A 20755-nucleotide genomic window follows, 5' to 3' on the forward strand; every position below is an offset into this window, starting at 1 on the left:
TTTGTATTCTCTGGTATGACTCAACCAGTTCATCAGTCTGATTTTAGAACTTGTTATAACTGATTGTAACGGTTTTTAAATTTCTACATTTTGTTGTTAACACTGGTTTGTCTATGCAGTGTCTGTCTTTTTCCTTTAGAAATATGTTTATTTATGCTCTTTACATTAAAAATCTGTATTTTATGTGAAAATCTTGACTTATCCTTTAACTGAACGCTTTCTAACTGCATTACCCCTCATTTTATTTTATACTGACGTTCTTACAGTGTGTGGATGTGTTTAATGCAGGACCTAAACAGTTAATACTCTCTAAGAAAACCCAGCGAGACACGCACACACTTTCTGCTTCACGCTCTGGTGAAATGAAGCTCATCAGTGGAAACAAGTGAGGGATCCTGTACAGTTTCGCAGCTCATTTGGGGCAATGATATGAAGCACCTTTTTGAATATGCAAAGGGGATTATGGGAGATGTTGGAAAATATTCATATTACATGTCAAGATAAGCATTTCTTCATTAGTAACATTCATTAATTATAGCCTGGTCATTAAAAGTGAACAGGCATGATTTATGGAATGACTTTGTCATTTTGTAACTATGATTTTGATGACATGCAGGTATAAGAATTATCTCAACAGTTTCCACACTATTGTCACAGTTGAGACTTCCAATAATAGTTTTTATAGTATTTACATACTGACATAACATACAATCACTGGATAGTAAACATACAAAAATATGAACAGCTGTTTCTAATTAGAACTCATAACCATTTGACAGTTCAGCACAAACCAACACCGGTTTGCAGTTACACAGTATGTTTCCTAGACTCAGTGTATGTACAGAATATTAACATAGAATAATTGTTAAATACTTATAGATGATACAGACTTTCCTCATTGAAAGTACAGCATAACCTGAGTACAGAATTTTAAATACTTAGGCAACGTAAAGATACATCCGGTGTCAGAGTAAAGCCTCAGTGCGGTGATGTGGCATAAATCTCGCCATTCAGCTTCTCAGCTTCAGGGACTCAAACCAGCTTTGCGTCTTCAGGCGGACAGAGCCTCTGTCTGCCTGAACTTTAACCCACTGGTCTGCTGGAGATTCTCCGTTCATGTAGCCTGAGACAGACAAAGAACACGGGAAATGAGAGAAATACAGGAAACAGGCAAAATATGTTCTGTGTTGATTTACTTCATGGAGGGTTTTGTTTATTGACTGTACCATGAAGTGTGATGTAATAAAACCTAATGGCTTACCAGTAACTGTGGTTTGGCCTTCAGTTTTGTTGTTTTCTACTCCATGCAGAACAACCTCTGGGCTGACATCCACCGATACTCCACAGAGCTCCACCCCTGCTCTTAACGAGGAGGGGACGCGCACACACACGGCTCCTATGCAAGGCAGAAGAATGAGGGATAGACTAAGAAAAGGAAGATGATTCAAAAGATAGAGACAGGTGAATATTGTTCTTATACTATGTGTTTACCCTCCTGGCTGTGAAGTTCAGCACTGCCACCGTCTCCCACATACACATCTATGCCTCCGCTGTGAGAGGAAACCTTCAGGAAACTATTTGAACCATCTGCAAAAGCACAGCAAGCCTTGGATGTTTTGCTCTGACCAGCTGCTGACAGATACCATACGTAATTCATTATGCAAGAGGATCAGCATACTTACCTATAACTGTATCTCCAGATACGTTCTTCACAGTGGCGTTACCTTTTATCCAATAAAAACACAAGGTCAGTGCCAACTAACGTGACTATATCGGTCAGTTTATCTTCAGCCACCAACAGGCAGATTACTAGATATTTAAAAGACTACTTGACAGGGGAAACACTTTCATCATAGGCTATGCATCACTGAAGTTAACAAGATAATTGTTTCCATGTATTCTATGATGAAAGCTCATCTGTATCAGGAATAAATTAAAATTCTACGAGGATGACGCATATTTTTCTCTTCACTTCTCATTAAATTACCCTCAGTCCTCCAATCTGCCTCCAAGAATTAGTGTTTTTTACAACTTACCCATTTTATGGCTGCTGCCAAAACAAATAAGTACATAATTTGTGATTAACTACAACCACATTGCACATAAATCAACTGTTTTGATCGGAGCAGGGATCCCCAACGTACCCTATTTGTATCCTGTTTTAAAAACCAAGCTACAGTAATGTGGTTTTTGAAAATTTTGGGACCCACAGACAGGGTTGATCTATGCTGGCTGCAGAGTTTTAACACCACCACCTGAACTAGAGCTGGACAAAAGCCAAATAAATGTAATAAAACATAGATTTTGCTCCTCTCACTCACACTTGAGATTGGCCGCCGTACTAACCAAGCCGACTGTATATATGCGGATAAACAGATGTTGCTGTTTACTCACCGTGTACATGCCCCAGTTCTACTTTGCCAGAGCACGAGGAGATGCAGCTGGACTCCGCATAGATGGCTTTAACCCTCAGAGGACCGTGTTCTGTTGAAACATTCATCTTGGTGCCCTGCAGCTTCTTGACATCCACTGCCTGCAAACACAAACAAACTGATCACAGCACAGGGCTGCAGACAGGTGATGTATGTATGCAAATAACCAATAAATTATTCAAACTTTTTCCAGTCATGACATAAGACTCAATGCTGAAAACAAGTGTAAATAAATCCTGTTTTCAGGCTGCTGCTGCCCCCTAATGTCTGCTGAGTGTACGAAACGATAACACCATCCTTCCTTACACTGTCTCCACATGTGCTGATGTCCACGTTGCCATGGATAGTGCCCACACCTGTAACATGTCCTCCACGGGACTGAACCTCAACGTGATGACCCTAAGATACAACAAACAAGAGTGAGAAAATGTCAGCCTGAAACACGTCCCTCTTACTCATGAGTCCTGTCTGGATGATGAGCATCTTCAATCCTACAACAACAGTCTACAGGGTAATTTAATGTCAACTTGAATTAGTTGATTTAGTTGTGGACTGTTTGTAGCTTCATTTCTTATGACATATGCTCATGTTTTGTGCTGTAAGCCAACTCAAGTTGTTGTTGCTGCTGGGAAACACTGATATGGTTTTTGAAGCACACATACAGAACTGTGCAAAAGTTTTAGACACTAAAAATAAAGTTAGTGGGTGAGCAAAATAATGCAGTGAATAGTTCTTATTCACCAACTAACTTGATACAAAGTTTAATAAACAGAAGAAACCTAAAGTTACTTCTGTCTCTTCATGTGATCCCGGACCAACTTGATGATGGTGGTATTGCATATTTGATGAGAATCTAAACATCTTAAGTGCTTAAAACTTTTGCACAGTCCTGTATATCATGCCGGCCAGTCAAGACTCAAATAGCGTATAGAGTATCAGTACAAATGTAGCTGGTGGAGCTTTTCCGACTTGTCTAATATAAGACACAGTATCTGATTTTGAGGCTAATTTGATAGTTGTATGAAGTGAGGAAGAAAAATAATTCAACTTCCACAATAATTCAAATATCTGCAATACGAAATTATGAAATCAACAGTTTGTTGCTTATTAAAGATAATATCAGCCAACAAGTTACCATAATACCATCTCCACTTCTTTTCAGTGTGTTTTCTGCAATAAACATTAGTTAATGTTGTCACCTACCTTGACAGAGTGCAGCAAACAGTTGCCTTTCTCCGTCTGCACCTTGCAGATATCGCACTCCATTTTCTTCACTTGTACGTCACCTTTTCCTTGAGTGGTAATGAAGAGATCTGACAGACAAAACACACATACCGAAGTGATGCGAGGGCATGAAAAGTCAATGCAGTTGTTGTCATTACAGCTGCTGCTGCTGCTTATCGGTCGTCATTGATCACCACTATCTGTCTGCGGCTGTTAAAGTTAAAGTTCCCCTCCACTCAAAAATTTGTTTCTCTTCTTGTTCCTACAGTTGGATGTTTGAGTTTCACCGTGCAGAATCATGTATGTGCAGAGTTTGACACTAGAAGGCTGTTTTCACATGAATCTGCTGAAAGTGGAAAGTTTCTCTGTGCTTATTAAGAATCAGATTTTAAGGGCGAGCATGATTTGTGACAATACAAATAGTTTGGAGCCAATCCTGGTCCAATATTCAACTTACACAAGTGTGATGTGGAAACTTGAAGCCTCTCGTACACAAACACTGATACTGGACTTTACAGTGAAGGAGGAGACATCTTGTGTCCAGCAGTTAAACTTTTAAGATGAAATATATTTGCATATTTATTAATTATGGAATTTTTAATGAGGGAAAAGGAGGAGATGCCATTTTAAGGATTTTAAAGTTGCAATTATATATATTTTTCTGTAAAAACAATATCAGACACACATTATTTTTCCAAGCAGAGTTTTTTTTTTTTATGTCTTAACATATGTGAAGAGGATCTTTATTATTTCATAGGAGATACTCACTACTTTTGATTGGCGCGGTCAGATCAATTGACAGGCTGCTGTTCACCTGCTCAGCAGAGATGAGCAGCTCTTGGCTCTGGTCGTCGTAGAGGACGTGCAGGTGATCCAGGCTGACCTCCTGCTCAGTACCGGCTCCGTGTACCGAGACGAAGGCTCGGTCGGCCTCGGGGAAGGCGTGCGGGTCCAGCGGGCGGATGGAGATGCTGCAGCCCAGCTGTGCCCGCACCGTGCTGAAGGGGCTCACGTCCAGAGCCCACTGTTTCAGCGGCTGCTTCTTCCCCTCTTCGTGTGTTGGGGTCACCGCAGATTTCACGCAGGAAGAGACGGAGAGGCACCGCGGGGCTGCGAGAGTCCCGGGACTGACCGTCAGGCACCAGGAGCGGAGGAGTCCCACACATGTCCGCTGACCCGCCGAGCTCCAAAACATCTCTGTCACCTCACGGTAAACGAGCTCATTCACACCGCACACTGACTCTGTAAAAGCTGCTGACCCACTCAATCTACTGAAGCTGCCATTCAGTCAACATGCGTTTTCATAACACTGTCAAGTTTCTGTCGAACCGAAAGAACAACACTTCCGGTCAGTTTTCAGACTCAAAGCGTCGTTTAACAGTCACAACAAACTGACTAAAAACATGTAGGCCTCTTCTTCAACGTTGTTACCAACTGCTCTAATAGAAAATATAAAGGGGATATTATAAATAAGGCGTGAAATACGAAAAAAGGTTAAATAAATAAAAGGTCGTCTAGAATAAACATTTACAATTCACAACAAATCAATAAAATGAGCATTATTCGTGGTCAGTTGACTGACTTGACCTCTCTCTGGCCTTAGGAATCAACACCTTTTACATAAGACTTTTTCTTTTTGCTAATTTGTGTTTATTTGACATAAACTCCAGATATCATATATATTTTTGTTGAAAACATAGGATAAGAAAGATCTATGTTCCTCACCATGGGCACCTGGTTATGTTTTAAAATTTAAGCTTCAATGTTAGTATTTGTTGTTGCTCTGATATGAAATAATAAAAGGGATATTATAAACAAGGTGGGAAAAATATGAGGAGGTTAAATAAAGGTCAGTCACACAATCTAAGACAGAAACACACACACCACACCCTGTAAAATTGTGAGCAGTGTAATGTAACCAATTATTTCTTTCACAAATATAACAGAATGTTTATATTGTCCCCTTCTATCGTAGTAATAAAATAATTCCTCTTGAGCTCAACCTGAACCTCCATAGCCTTGGTTTAGTTTCTAGTTTTGTAGAAACTTTACACACACAGTCAAAGAGAGGGAGAAAAGTACACACATCATTATGGCCAGATTATCCTGCTTGGGGGCAAAAATGAGCTGCAGCGCCCCAGTTAACCCTCACATTTCTCTCCTCTGTGCAGTGTTTACAGTTTTTCTATGCTGGAACACAATCCGGCCACAGATGGTAAACACAAATTAACTTAGAAATTAGCTAATGTAAGCCAAGGACTGAAATAACGAATTTCTATATTTTGACACACTGACCCTCTTCAAAACAGGACCTCAAGATTAGGAAATAAAGCAGAACTCACCTTATGGCCCTTATGCTAGCTGATATTGTGTTTTAGTGGTACGTATTTCCAAACAACTTTTCAGTTACATTAACACAAACTGTGTGGTACACATCCAGTCTGGAGCTTTCAGGGTCCTGGTGTTCTGCCCAGTTAGTAATCCAGCCTGTCACAAAAAACACTTCAAGTATTGAGGAGTGCTCTTGCTTGTGATGAAGCCTACAGACTTATGTCTGTAGATACAGACTTCATAGTAAACCATTCTTTGTTATATCCCCATGCTTTTGATCCAAATATTTGAATCCACCTGTGAAAATTGTTCGCCTAGTATTAATCAAGTAACATCTGGGAACAGCTTCTTGCCCCTCTTGAGTGATCACAGCTGTATTTGCATGCTGTCTGATCACTGTATAAATGTTAAATGTGCCTCCCTGTCATTCCTCTCAGTCAGTTTACTGTGTCAGACCCACTCTGTATAAACTGGTATACAAAAATAAAACCACTCTGCTACAGCAAACCTCTCAACGGGACTCTGGATGATCTATTTAACACTTGTTACTCTTTTGGATGGAAATAAAGGCCCAAAAAACACTACCAGACACAGTTCTAACACCCCATCCTTTAACATGGGATTTTATGCTTTTATATTGAGGGCAAAGTCACGTGCTTCCGGCCTTATTCTGCGTCACTTTGAGGAACTTGACACACCGGATGTACGATCTTGTGTAAACATAGCACCGCCCCTCTTGTGGTTTTGTCCAATCAGCAGACGAGGTTAGCTATTCAAAAGCGACGTCATTCTCTCTGCATAGGTTGTAGGGAGTTTGAGTCTTGAAACATTTGTTAAAGTCTCCTGCATGGGGCTGATTACTGAGAGGCCATGTTGCCTTTTTAAAAATAATAATAATATTGATGGAACTGAATACACAGTACAATAAATACAACACACAGTTTTTGAATTTATTGGTTATTTAGTACTTTAGTTGGCAGGAAATGTCAGCAGAAAAAAGGAAAGTAATCCAAAGCTTTTATGTAGCACATTTTATTTATTTTCACAAAACAATCTTAATTATTAAACTCTCCAATCCAACATCAACTTCCAGTACTGTAATTTAAAAAATCAACTCTGTGATCTTCACTGATAGAAAAATAACTCCTCACAAGAGGATTTCCCTCTCTGGTCAACAAACAAATTCCACTCTCGACATAAGTGTTATAATGACATATTAATATTAAAAGACTATGAAAAGACAATTTGTAATTAACGAATAACCTTTATAAGTACTATGTACATCCTTATCATTGTCACATCCTCCTGTAAACAAAATAGTATCTCAGAATCACATCCCACCACAAGGCGGCAGCATTGTGTTAACAGTGTACAGAAAGTAACTGCTCCTCCACATGTGACTTTTTGACCTTTCCCCCCTTTTGTTTTTATGTATTTATCTATTTTTGACATCAGAACACACATTCCCCGGTGTACTATATGGAGATCTAACTGGGGGCTCGGTGCTGCCATTAGTCCTGTTTTGTTCTGTGTCATAAATTTTATGTGTACTAGTAATGTAATGTTTTGTTGCTAGTCGTCAATACATAACTTGAACTTTAATAAACCGTTGATCACAAAAAATAGTGTGTAAGTGTTAAAGTATAATAGGTTTTATTAAATACTGAATATTAAATACTCCATGGAGCATTTTAGGAGCTTATGGGTGTGGTTAGCAGTTACATCTTTTTTTGTTTATTTTCTTTTCAAACACGCCCTGCCCGAGACTCACACCCACTCAGGGTGTGAAGCCCTTTGGTCTTATCATCATCCTGACATTTTTAAAAGACTGTCTGTCATTGGTAGGGTAATACTCTGTCGATATGTTGTGCCACGTCCCCCAGTAAATCCCATCCCGGATTCCTTTGTAACTTCCCACATAGTATCTCCCGTTGAGGTTTGCAGCCATGCATGCATCAAACCACCAGCCGGAGCTGTAGTAGGCCCCGCAGTTCCCAGATGGATAGCGGTCATGGTCCCTGTCCGGGGTGGTGAACCACCTGTTGTTGTGATCATAACCTCTGCCGTAGCGAAGTGAATCACCTGCAGTGCCAGAGTAACCTCTTACTGTCAGCCTGTATCGCATCCGTTCACTTGCCACCTTGAACTGGTCATACATTGCATACTCCATCACCCCGTCAAAGTCCTCCAGCTCCACAAACAGCATCATGTCCCGTTCCCGGGTCAGCAGGTGGATCATGTCGTTGCCCAGCCAAAACTCCCCTCCGTTCAGCTCACCGAAGCCTGCTCGGTACTCTGCCCAAGTGCGATTGAAGCTCACGCTGCCGTCTTGACGGCGCTGCAGCACGGTCCATCCTCCACCATTCCTATCCATGTCACAGAACACCGAGAAGCTTCTGCCGTGGAGTTCTGGAGTCACCAGGTAGACTCCACTTTCAGTCTCCCCCAACAGAAACAGGTCAGAGCAGTCTCTCCTCGCCATGGTAACTGTAGATAAGGAAAATGTGATCAGGAAGAAATGATAAAGAATCATGATTATTTTTTCAAAAGCAAACTGGGACTTAGAGAATGATCTAAAATCCTGCCTGCAGGTGATCATCTAACAGCTGGGATGTAGCCCTGAAATGTTTTGAGTGAGGTCACATGTGCAACAGAGGTCAGTGCAAAACTAGGCCCACTTTTCCACCATAAAAAAGTGTCTTTAAAGTCTTTTAAGGTCAACCTCCACACAAGCTGAATTTGAGAGATTAATGCAAGAAATGCAGAAACTTTAAAATTATTATGTTTTATCAGTATTTTTTTCTGATATATGAAACAAGTAACACTTTACTTTAAGTCCCCCTAGTAAGCAGAATATAAACATTTAATAAATGGTTTGTAGTAGACAAATACATGAATAAACACTTATATATGCGTACAACTTCATTATTGTGTGTCATAAGCCATTTATTAACTGTTTATACTGCTTATAACTACTATATAGGGGGACTTAAAGTAATGTAAAGACATATGCAGTAATTTGAGACCTTCACCTGTGCACTGCAGGCTGTTAGTTCTTGATTTTATAAACATGCAATGTTTGAACGTTAAAGTGTTAAACTGAAGAATTAATTGCTCAGTGTGAGTCACACTCTGCTGCAGGATGTTTCAAAGCTGTTAGTCTTGGCATACTTGTGGTTTTCCATCCATAATCACCATGCTCACACTGATGCACATACATTTTGCACACATATGCAAATTACACCCTTGACAAATAATAGCCGCGATGTATGGTGACAAATGATCTCATACCACATAATTAAATTATCATTTTTTATTTGTTTAGTGCTTACTGTGTGGTCCTCTTACTAAAAAGGCTTTTAGCTTAGGTCATACCAATTTGCTTTATGAGTAACACAATTATATGCACTCAAATACTAATGTGCAACCATTTGTTTAAGTTTTCTCAGCCTAATGCTTGTGATCTAATGTCATCAAAAGATTTTTACATGGTTGGTTGAAAATTTCAAAGATTTTTTTATTGGTGAAGTTGCATGTGGCTTCTCTCTTCCTTTTTTGTATTTTCCTTTTGTTTGGTGAATATTACAACATTTCTTTGAGTTGACTGATTCAATTATGGCACATGGGGATGCAAATCATTAATATTTACTGCTACTGCAAGCTCTGTCAGTAATAATAACCACAATCCCTGCATGCAGTTAGTGTGTAGTTAAAGTGTAAGCTAATGGTAGAGCATGCATACATTGTTCAGACACTGTGACAGTGTAAAACAATATGTCTTGCCTTCAGATGGTATCAGCGTTGGGGGTTTGCTGCCTCCCTGGTTGTACTCCCTGTCTGATGGTCTTCCATTCTGACTCAGGCTGTTACTGGGGAAAGCAGCCACCTGATTGATTTTGACACGCAGCTCACGTGCACTGGATGTGGAGGACTCAGCAAGCGGTGCCTCGGGGCCAGAGGTGGCCAGGGTTGTTGACCTGATGTTAGAGCTTACTATGGAGATGGGCTGAGCACTGGGGGAAGGGACTTCCTCCACATTGTGAAGTATCTTAGCTCGTAAGCTGGAGTCACCATTAGAAGCTGGATTTGGCTTTGTGGATCCTGGACTGGCGCTAGGCATAACACTTGGGAGGATCCCATGGATGACTTTGTTTGGTCTTGTTGTCATTGGGATCGGTGATAGTTGACCGGCTGTTTGTGGCCTCAGATCAGACGTGATCCTGCTGTTTGGGCTCATTGTGAAGCCTTCAGGGAGAGCGTGAAGGCGAGGGAAGGGACCAGCTTCCAAGCTGTTAGAGGTCTTGGGATCCAGACTTATAGTTTTCATCGTGCTGGGACTGAACTCTGTCTCCCCTGGGGAGTGACTCACTTCAGCTGTTACAGGCCGAGAAGTAGGTAGCATGTCAGTGTGAGAGTCTTGGATGATGTCTATGGTAGTCGTGCTGATTTGAGGAAGATCAACGTGTGTTTTGGTCTTTGGGCTTGGCTTTGGTTGCACTGCTTGTTTTGGTCTTTGAGCAGGTGTTGCTCCTGGCTGGAGTGTAGGTGTGGTTGGTGGTCTGTGTCTGGGAGGAGGCCATCGTTTGGATGTTTTGTTGGATTCTGTGCCAGGGATTTGATCAGATACAGATTTGAGGCTGAGATTAGGTATTTGGGCGGGCCGAGGAACTTTTAGCCCATTATTGGTTTGCGGTGTTTGGTTTGGTTTAGGCTTCACATTCGGTTTAGTCTTCTGGCCTGTCACAAGCTTTGGGGGGTTTTGGTTAAAATTGGGCAGTTGGCCAGGTTTAGGCTTTTGGTTAATTTTAGGGATTTTCTTGCTGGATTCAGGCTTTTGATCAGCGAGTGTGTTATCACGATCAGGTGTAAGCTTTTGTCCAGGCGTTGAGTCTTGGATAGATTTGGGTTTATTTGATGGCTTTTGATCAAAATGTTCCATTAATTCAGTCACAGACTTTTGGTTAGGTTTTGTCGTATGGCTAATTGTTTGACTTCTTCCAGATTCAGGCTCTTGAACAGATGTGAAATCTTGGTTTGATATAGACCTTTGATCAGGTTTTGTTTTTTCTTCGCTTCTCGACTTAATGTCAGGTTTTTGTTCTTGGTCAGTCTTGTTGGTTTTAAAAGGATGAAAAGGTTTTTTCTTAGGTTTGGAGTTTTGATTAAATACTGAGATTTCATCAGATTCAGGCTCTTTGTCAGAGCTGGTTGTGTTGACAGTTGCAGGTCTTTGATCAGATGGAGGTCTCTGAACAGGAGGATTTGGTTTTTGATGACCATTTTGCTTTTGGATCGGTAACTGGCTTTGATCAGTTATTTGATTGTTTTCCAGATTTTGATCAGTTGTCCTGTCTTGAACATGTTTGGGTTTTTGGTCGTTTTCCAGATTTTGATCAGTTGTCCTGTCTTGAACACGTTTGGGTTTTTGGTCATTTTCCAGATTTTGATCAGCTGTCCTGTCTTGGACATGTTTGAGTTTTTGATCGGTTTCCAGATTTTGATCAGTTGTCCTGTCTTGAACATGTTTTGGTATTTGATTTTTTTCCAGATTTTGATCAGTTGTCCTGTCTTGAACACGTTTGGGTTTTTGGTTGTTTTCCAGATTTTGATCAGTTGTCCTGTCTTGAACACGTGTGGGTTTTTGGTCGTTTTCCAGATTTTGATTAGTTGTCCTGTCTTGATCAAGTTTGGGTTTTTGGTCGTTTTCCAGATATTGATCAGTTGTCCTGTCTTGAACACGTTTGGGTTTTTGGTCATTTTCCAGATTTTGATCAGTTGTCCTGTCTTGATCATGTTTGGGTTTTTGGTCGTTTTCAAGATTTTGATCAGTTGTCCTGTCTTGGGCACGTTTGGGTTTTTGGTGATTTTCCAGATTTTGATCAGTTGTCCTGTCTTGAATATGTTTAGGTTTTTGGTCGTTTTCCAGATTTTGATCAGTTCTCCTGTCTTGAACACGTTTGGGTTGTTGGTTGTTTTCCAGATTTTGATCAGTTGTCCTGTCTTGAACACGTGTGGGTTTTTGGTCGTTTTCCAGATTTTGATTAGTTGTCCTGTCTTGATCAAGTTTGGGTTTTTGGTCATTTTCCAGATATTGATCAGTTGTCCTGTCTTGAACACGTTTGGGTTTTTGGTGATTTTCCAGATTTTGATCAGTTGTCCTGTCTTGAATATGTTTAGGTTTTTGGTCGTTTTCCAGATTTTGATCAGTTGTCCTGTCTTGAACGCGTGTGGGTTTTGGGTTGTTTTCCAGATTTCGATCAGCTGTCCTGTCTGGAATACGTTTGGGTTTTTGGTCGTTTTCCAGATTTTGATCAGTTGTCCTGTCTTGAACACGTTTGGGTTGCTGGTCGTTTTCCAGATTGTGATCAGTCGTCCTGTCTTGGACATGTTTGGGTTTTTGGTCATTTTCCAGATTTTGATCAGTTGTCCTGTCTTGAACATGTGCAGGTTTTTGGTTGTTTTCCAGATTTTGATCAGTTGTCCTGTCTTGGACATGTTTGGGGTTTTGGTCATTTTCCAGATTTTGATCAGTTCTCCTGTCTTGAATATGTTTAGGTTTTTGGTCGTTTTCCAGATTTTGATCAGTTGTCCTGTCTTGAACATGTTTGGGTTTTTGGTCATTTTCCAGATTTTGATCAGTTGTTCTGTCTTGGGCACGTTTGGGTTTTTGGTCATTTTCCAGATTTTGATCAGTTGTCCTGTCTTGAATATGTTTAGGTTTTTGGTCGTTTTCCAGATTTTGATCAAGTGTCCTGTCTTGGACACGTTTGGGTTTTTGGTCGTTTTCCAGATATTGATCAGTTGTCCTGTCTTGAACACGTTTGGGTTTTTGGTTGTTTTCCAGATTTTGATTAGATGTCCTGTCTTGATCATGTTTGGGTTTTTGGTCGTTTTCCAGATTTTGATCAGTTGTCCTGTCTTGGACTCGTTTGGGTTTTTGGTCATTTTCTAGATTTTGATCAGTTGTTCTGTCTTGGACACGTTGGGGTTGTTGGTTGTTTTCCAGATTTTGATCAGTTGTTCTGTCTTGACTATGTTTTGATTCTGGATTGTTCTCCAGATTTTGATCATTTGTCCTGTCTTGAACACGTTTGGGTTTTTGGTCGTTTTCCAGATTTTGATTAGCTGTCCTGTCTTGACCATGTTTAGGTGGTGGATCAGTGGGTAAACTATCGGATCTTTGGTCAGGTTTCGAAACCTGGACTTGTTTAGAGTCTTTGCCAGGTTTAGATGTCTGGTCAGGTGTGGGTTTATGTGGAGAAGGTTTATGCTTTTGGTCATGTTTTGTTTTTCTGTCAGGCAAAGGGGCTTGGTCCAGTTTACGGTCATACTTTGAACTTTTTTGCTTTTGGTCTGCTACAGGCTTAACTCCAGTTTTATGTTTTTCGCCAGGCTTTGGTGATCGGCCTGGTAGAGGTTTAACGACAGTCTTAGTGTTTGAGCTGATATTCTTTTTGGATGGCCAACGGCTGCGATCTGCAGCTCCAGGGAATGTAGTTGTGTGTAAGTTCTGATGAGGATTAGCGGTGGTTGAAGTTGCTGTAGTTGAGCTTACTCCATTCTGAGAGCTAGCACCACCACTAGGTATCTTTGTGGCTGTTGCTGCTGGCCTGCTGGTCCTAAAGGCAGACTCTGCGTCATGGTGTTTAGCAATACCAGCTGTCCAAAGGTCTGTGTTTGAGGATGGTATTCTATAAGCAGTTATTGTCGTCTCTTCATTGAAATCTGTGATAAAATGTGAAGTGGAACTGGTCAAAGGAGGAGATGGAAGAGATGACGTTATGGTTATAGCTTCGTCTGAGTCCATGGAGTCAGGCCTTTGAGTTAAGCTAATGATAGATCGAGGAGTCGGACTGATTGAAACAAAGTCTGTGCCCTTGATTGCTTTGATAGATGCTGATTCTCCATCACTGTCTCTCTGAACACTCTGGACTGTTTTTTCTTCTTCTGTTCTGATCTCCTTTCCCTTCTCCCTGTCCTCCTCCACCTCGCCCTCTTTTATAGTCCCCTCTTTTTCTGCACGGCCGATGCTTTCAGTCTGCTTTGGTTTCTCATTATTTCGCTCCGCTTTTATTCTCTTTTCCATTTCCTTTTTCCTCTCCTCCCTGTGCTGCTCTTGCTCCCTATTTGTATGCCCATCATGGTCCCCTGACATCTTTATTCGATCATGGCCCCTGTCTTCTTCAGTTCGGGTCTTTTTCTCTGTTGCCTTTGTTTTATCTTGCCAAATGTGATGGTCACTTTCTTCTGTTTTCTGCTTACTTTTTACATTAGTTGTAATCTTCCTCTCTTTTCCATTCTCCAAGTTATCCTCTTGATCTCCCTTTGAATTCCCTTTTCCACCTTTTCCTTTATCTCTGTCTGGCTCTTTGTTGTCCTCTCCTTTTGCCCCCTCTGCCTGAGTTTTTCCATCTTTTTCTGCCGCTTCTTTTAGAGTTTTTTTTTTCTCATTTTCTTTTGTGGGTCCTTTATCGCTCGCTCTTTCTGCTCCCCATTTCTCTCTCTCTTTCTCTTCCAAAGTCGTTCTTTTTTCTAAGTCAGAGTCACCGTCTCCCTCCATAGTCTTTTCCGCTTTAACCCTGTCCATCCCACACTCTTTTTTTAAATCTCTGTCATTCTCTTGTATTCTCTCAGGATTTCTCTCATTCATCCAGCTCCTCTCATCCTTATGTTCATGCTTGCCCTCAATCAGCATTTCATACTCTCTCTCTCCTTGTTTCCCACACGCTCTCTCACTTTGGCTTACTTTACAATCTGCACACATCTTCCTCAGTTGGTCCACATTATCCTTCAGCTTCTGCAGATCCTTCATGATCTTCTCCAGCTCTCTTAGTTGCTTTGGCAAATGGACAGTCAGCGGCGGCAGATTGAATAGGTAGGGGCACGTGCTCTCATCCTGCCCCGGTCTGCACGGCACAGCAGGTCTCAGAGTTGCAGCGCAGGGCCCAAATCCTTTATCCCCCAGGAGGACTCCTTCACCAGCGTCCGCTGTGGTCCAAGAGAGGTTCAAGAAGGCCAGCAGGGTCCCACATATGCACAGTGCTGTTAACCTCATCGCGTCCTGAGAGTGAAGAGTAATGGGAGAGGAGGGGGCGATTGTAAAATAGACCCACCTCAATTTGTGAAGTGCAGTGACAGTGAGAGGAGGAGGTAAGTTGGGAGGGAGAAAAGAAGGGAGGGGGAAGTGATGGTGCTCTTCAGTGGAAAGTGAGTCTGCGAGAGAAGTGGAGAGCAAGAAGCTTTGAGAGGGAGACAGGTGAAAAAAAACTGGGAGAGGGAGAAAAGGATTATGTGGATGTAGTCACAGTAGATGGTCTGTATGAGATAGTGGATGAGGATCAGAAAGCGTGAGGAAATAGTAAAATATTTCTACTTCATAACATAAGCAGAATTAGCCGTAACCAAAGTAGAGATTCAGAAAGTGTGTGTCTTATTGTAATCCTGTTGTTACATTCCATTTTGTCCTCACTGTAATCACATCACCTAATGAAGACCATTTGCAATGCATTCTCCCTCCATGCTGTAATAATAAGTGTATCAGGGCCTTGAATATGCATGTGTGTCACAGTTGCATTGGCAGGCGCGTCCCAAGCTTCCTCTCAGTGGGTGCACAAACATGTGAGTGACAGATGCAACAGGTCAAAATATGTATTTGAAGGAAAATACTGGCTCCTGGGCTGGAGCCAGGGGTTTGTTGTAGATTTGTAAGGACATATTTCATTTTACTGTAAGCTGTGTGGTTTAGTTCAGCTCCTGAGTAATGAAAGTCAGGAATGTCGGATTTATCCAAGAGGGCTGCTTGATTCAAACACTATGCCAGGGGAAAGACATTTCTCATGTACTATTGACTTTATTCGGACAGTACTAATCTGCAACAAGTGTCGGGAATTGGTGAGGCAATCGCTGGGTGGAGAAGCGAAGCTCACTGCACACAGACTGTAGGTTCATCTAAGCTAATTCATCATGTCTACATATAAGTAAGAAAAAAAAGAAAGAGAGAAAACACAGTCACATGAACTAAATGAGGCATCTGCTTGGCAGGGAGTTTAGATAATGAGGCTGTAGTTTCTCAGACCCGGCGTGTAAATGTCAGTCCCACCACAGGATATGAGTGATAGCATGCAATGCTTTTTTTTTTGATGTGTCAGAAATTTGTCCATGTTAATGCTTGTTAGACCACTTAAATTTTCTTATTTTTAGACAGTAGTGAAACTTGACCCTTGTGCAGTTTGTTCTGGCTGGTTTGTTCTGACTCAACTAAGCTGGAGAGATTTCTCAGCTGTCCTTTTAATAATGACAAAGGAAACCATTTGTTTTGCAGGAGGACTGTGGGAAGCATCAGGTTAGAAGTGAAAAATTAGTTCAGACGAAAGAAAAAGGTTTTATATAGAACAGAATTTACCTGTAAGTTCATAGTTACGTCTAGAGAGATGGCATCTTGCAAAAGTCATATAAAGGTGGTAGTTATCTATCTAAACCTGCTGCACTAAATATGACTTGACATTTCAATCCGAACCCATCCTCCTTCTATGCTGATGCAGCTTATGAGCTCATTTGACATTTGACAGCTGTTGGCAGGATAAAAGCCAGGAGTATCCTTTGACCTTTCACAATCACTTCAGTGCTTCAACACTTACTCTGGGAAATAGTGTGAGAGAAATGTTTACACTCTCAAGAGACTTCTGTCTGAACACTAGGCCGTATTGATTGATTATCATAGAGACACATCTTACCAACACAGCCAAACCTAAATCTCAGACACTTGCTGCTTCACTACAGAAGACTAACCTGATGCACTGGCTGCATGAGAAACGATAATCGTTACAGCTTTAATGCACTTGATTAAGGTTAATAAGGTCAATTCATTTGATAGCAGCTAATCTAAATGGCTTCGTTCTGCTCTCTACAGCTGCAGAGCACAGCTAGGAACTTATTATTCCCAATAATACCCACACTCTTGGCTTTACCCATTTATGGACAACAGCTTTTTTTTTTCTCCTCAGGGTGCCCTCTTGGGAAACAGTGTTTTGAATTCCCCCAGTGAGCTGGCTTGGCCCACTCTCTATCCTGGATTGTGTAAACACTGCTGGTTTTTTCCGTACAGACTAGAACAAACATCTGACCATCAGTCCAGCTTTGCTGCCTGCGCTTCCTGGCAGACCACTTCATCTCCATCCACTTTGGGCAGAGGAGACACTGTCGTCGGTCATGTCTGTTATGTGCATAAGTGTCCCATTTCCAACTGAACTGGAGTGAACCCAATGTCTGTCGTAGTCTGCACTTAAGTCTGGCTGCCTGAAGGTTTAAACCTACCTGGACAATAATATTCGTCTGACTCACTGTTTGCATGCTGAGAACAAATAAACATATTCATCTAGCGAAACAGTCATATGATACATTATCTGCCTCAATCCTGTGGATCAGTGTGTATCACTTTAATATTAAAGTATCACTCCTCATCTCCCCTTTCTCTGTCACACACACACACACACACACACACACACACACACACACACACACTCATATTCACATTCATATCCACATGATTTGCCTGTTGCCAATTCCTTAATTCTTCAGTAACTGATACATTCCTTTGCCATGTGTGAGAATGTTTTTCATCGCACAACGACTGATAGTGATTCGTAAAAATGAAACAACTAAATGTTCCTCACATCTGGGCTGGATTTCCTACAGCTAGCCAACACCAGATAGCGTCAGGACAAATTGTTTCTGTTCCAAAACCCTGGACTTCATTAAGGCATTGTTTGAGATTTATATTTAAGAATTCTTGTCCTGATGAAGGATATGGAAAGCGGGCGTAACGTGGGAACAGGTTATCTGCTGCTGTCACTTTCTGTCCAATGGGACAAGTGTGTCTTGCAGTGACCTGTCTGCACAGACCTTTGTCACAAAGGCATTCAAGTGCAGCCGTTTGGTTTTTACATTATTCTGTGCATTCTGTGTATTTCCCAGCTGTGGTTAATAGAAACCATGCATAATACACACTGGATGAATGAGACGTGAATGCACAGAAAGGTGTGACTGAGTGCATCTCGATACTCGATATGTTTGTTGGCCCTTTCTCTCGTCTGTACCAATTCTTTAATAATATTTAGCAGAGTCTTCCAGAGGCTGGTAAAAGTAATTAGATTGGAATCAGAGCTTGTTTTTCTTATCCAGAAGTAAAAGTAGAAATACAACACTGGGAAAATACTTCATTACAAATAAGTCCTGCACTGAAAATGTTACTTAAAGTCCCCCTTCACTCAAAAAACATGTTTTACGTGTTTTTCCCTCACTTGGATGTTTGAGCTTCGCTGTGCGGAATGATGTTTGTGCAGAGTTTGTTTTCACATTCTTCTGCTGAAAGAGGAAAGTTTCTCTGAGCTCACCTTAAATCTGAGTTTAAGGGGCGGGCCTACGAGCAGGATTCGTCACGTTACAACTAGCTTGGAGACAATTGTGGTCCAATATACAACTTATACAAGAGTGTGTGTGTGTGTGTGTGTGTGTGTGTGTGTGTGTGTGTGTGTGTGTGTATGTGTGTGGACTTTTTACATATTGTGTCCTCAGTTAAACTTTTGAAAACATATTAATTCATTCTGGATTTCTCAATGAGGGAGAAGTTGTAGATGGAGGATTTTAATGAGATAATTGAACTTTTTTTGTGGAAAAATCATATCAGACACATAATAGCATAGAGCAGGCTTGGCTACTGTAATGCTGTCCTATCTGGTCTACCTAAAAAAAAAAGAGTCATAAATCAGCTCCAGCTGATGCAGAACTCTGCGGCCTGAGTGCTGACAAGGACCAGAAGGAGAGAACACATTACACCATAATTTTAAAGTCCTTACACTGGTTGCCTGGCAGTTTCCGTACTGATTTTTTTTTTTAAAAAAATATGTATTTTTAAAGCACAAATAAAGGAAAAACTGGTACAGGCCTGAATGCTTGACCCCTACAGTCAGGGAATCTGGTGGCTCTGTTATGCTGTGGGCAGCATTTTGCTGACATGCTTTGGGTCCACTTGTCCCCTTAGAGGGAAGGGTCACTGCAAATCAATACAAAGTTGTTCTGAGTGATCACCTTTATCCTATGATGAAACATTTCTATTCTGATGGGAGTGGTCTCTTCCAGGATGACAATGGGCACGAGGGGTCACTGAATAGTTTAATGAGTATGAAAATGATGTGAATCACATGCTATGGCCCTCACAGTCACCAGACCTCAACCCAACACCTATGGGAGATTTTGGACTGACTTAGAGTATCTTTTTGAAGAATGGTGTTCATCCCTCCAGAAGAGTTTGGATACTTGTAGAATCAATGTCAAGGCTCATTGAAGCCTTTCTGGCGGCACGTGCTGACCCAACACCTTACTATGACTCCTTATGTTGGTTTTTCCTTTAATTTGTCACCCGTTTGTATGTCTCACCAGTACAGCCCCTCAGGTCCTCAGGCATGAGTCTGTAAGTTGTTCCAAAGTGCAGGACTGAAACCTTCGGTGAAGCAGCTTTTACCTTTTATGCTCCGAGTTGCTGGAACGATCTGATGAGGATCTGAGAGCAGCTAGAAGTGTTGAAAACTTAAAATGTAAACTTAAAACCTACTGAACCTCTTAGCCTGGCTTTTGATTAAGAAAGAAAGAAGGTTTATAGACATTATTTACTTTATTTTATTCACTTAGTTTAGTGTATTTATGTTGTAAAATGTTATTCTAATTTATTTTAGCTATTATTTTATTACTATATATATTTTTATCCCTCATTGATTTTATTTGTCTGTTTTGTTTTGTGTTTTTAATCTATTTAATCTATTTTTTAGTCTAGCTTTTATTTAACTCTATTTATTATTATTATTATTATTATTATTATAACTTTAGCTTGTAAATCTATTTTATTGTATTTCATTGTCATCATTTTTATTGTTGTTTTGTCTTTTTAATCTATTTTATCTAGTTTTTTAATCTAGTTTTTATTTCACTCTATTTCACAAGTACTGTTATTATAGTTTTTAAATCTATTTTATTATATTTTCATCATTTGTATTTTCTCGCATGTATTGGTCTCAAATTGTTTGTTTTTTTTGTTGTTTTTACAGTCTACACTTGTTCTGTCTTATTATCGGCTTGTCAGTCATCTGTGAAGCACTTTGAACTGCACTAACCTGTATGAAAGGTGCTATACAAATAAAGGTTTATTGATTAATTGATTGAGTATTTTTATAAATTGTGTCTGGAGGGGATCTTTAACTAAATGTTACAATTGTCAACAAAATGTACTTAGTATGGTATAAAAAGTAAAGTAAAGTATCAATAGTAAAAGTACTCAATGAAGAAAACTGGCACCTGTGAGTGTTATAATATTAAATAAATTATTGGATTATTTTTATCGATACATTAATGTGTAACTTGCATTTTACTATTGTAGAAAGTTGAGGTGGAGCAAATTTTAACAGTTTTATATACTGTTAGTTACTTTATCTGTTTTATATTTTATTTATCCATAATAATGTATAGTATTTCCTAAGATTATCTGGTTTTGTATGTAAAATCTTAATCTGCAAAGTAACTTGAAACTAAAGCTGTCAAATAAAAAAAATGAAGTAAAAAATACAATATTTCCCTCTGAGTATAAATCAGTATCAAACTCAAATATGAAAGTAAAGTATTAGTACCTCAGTTTACAGTACTTGAGTAAATGTATCACCACTGCTGAAGCTATAAAGGATTTTTCTCTTTGTGCTGCCTCATGTTATGTGAGCCAAAAA

General features: G+C 40.3%; 2 protein-coding genes across 2 annotated transcripts; both read right to left on the minus strand.

The window, feature by feature from the left end:
* Positions 1-657: 657 nt before the first annotated feature.
* On the minus strand, positions 658-5117 carry fam185a (family with sequence similarity 185 member A). The gene is made up of 8 exons (XM_067589476.1): positions 4425-5117; positions 3636-3745; positions 2739-2831; positions 2395-2533; positions 1683-1724; positions 1492-1587; positions 1262-1396; positions 658-1123 (listed from the first exon to the last, which is right to left on the minus strand). Exons 1-8 carry the CDS (start codon positions 4849-4851, stop codon positions 1011-1013), a joined length of 1155 nt encoding a protein of 384 aa, XP_067445577.1. The 5' UTR covers positions 4852-5117; the 3' UTR covers positions 658-1010.
* Positions 5118-7003: 1886 nt separating this feature from the next.
* Positions 7004-16973, minus strand: LOC137182887 (uncharacterized). The gene is made up of 2 exons (XM_067589452.1): positions 9771-16973; positions 7004-8474 (listed from the first exon to the last, which is right to left on the minus strand). Exons 1-2 carry the CDS (start codon positions 15040-15042, stop codon positions 7765-7767), a joined length of 5982 nt encoding a protein of 1993 aa, XP_067445553.1. The 5' UTR covers positions 15043-16973; the 3' UTR covers positions 7004-7764.
* Positions 16974-20755: the final 3782 nt, after the last annotated feature.

This window comes from Thunnus thynnus, chromosome 5 (genome assembly GCF_963924715.1).
Source record: "Thunnus thynnus chromosome 5, fThuThy2.1, whole genome shotgun sequence".
Classification (NCBI taxonomy): domain Eukaryota; kingdom Metazoa; phylum Chordata; class Actinopteri; order Scombriformes; family Scombridae; genus Thunnus; species Thunnus thynnus.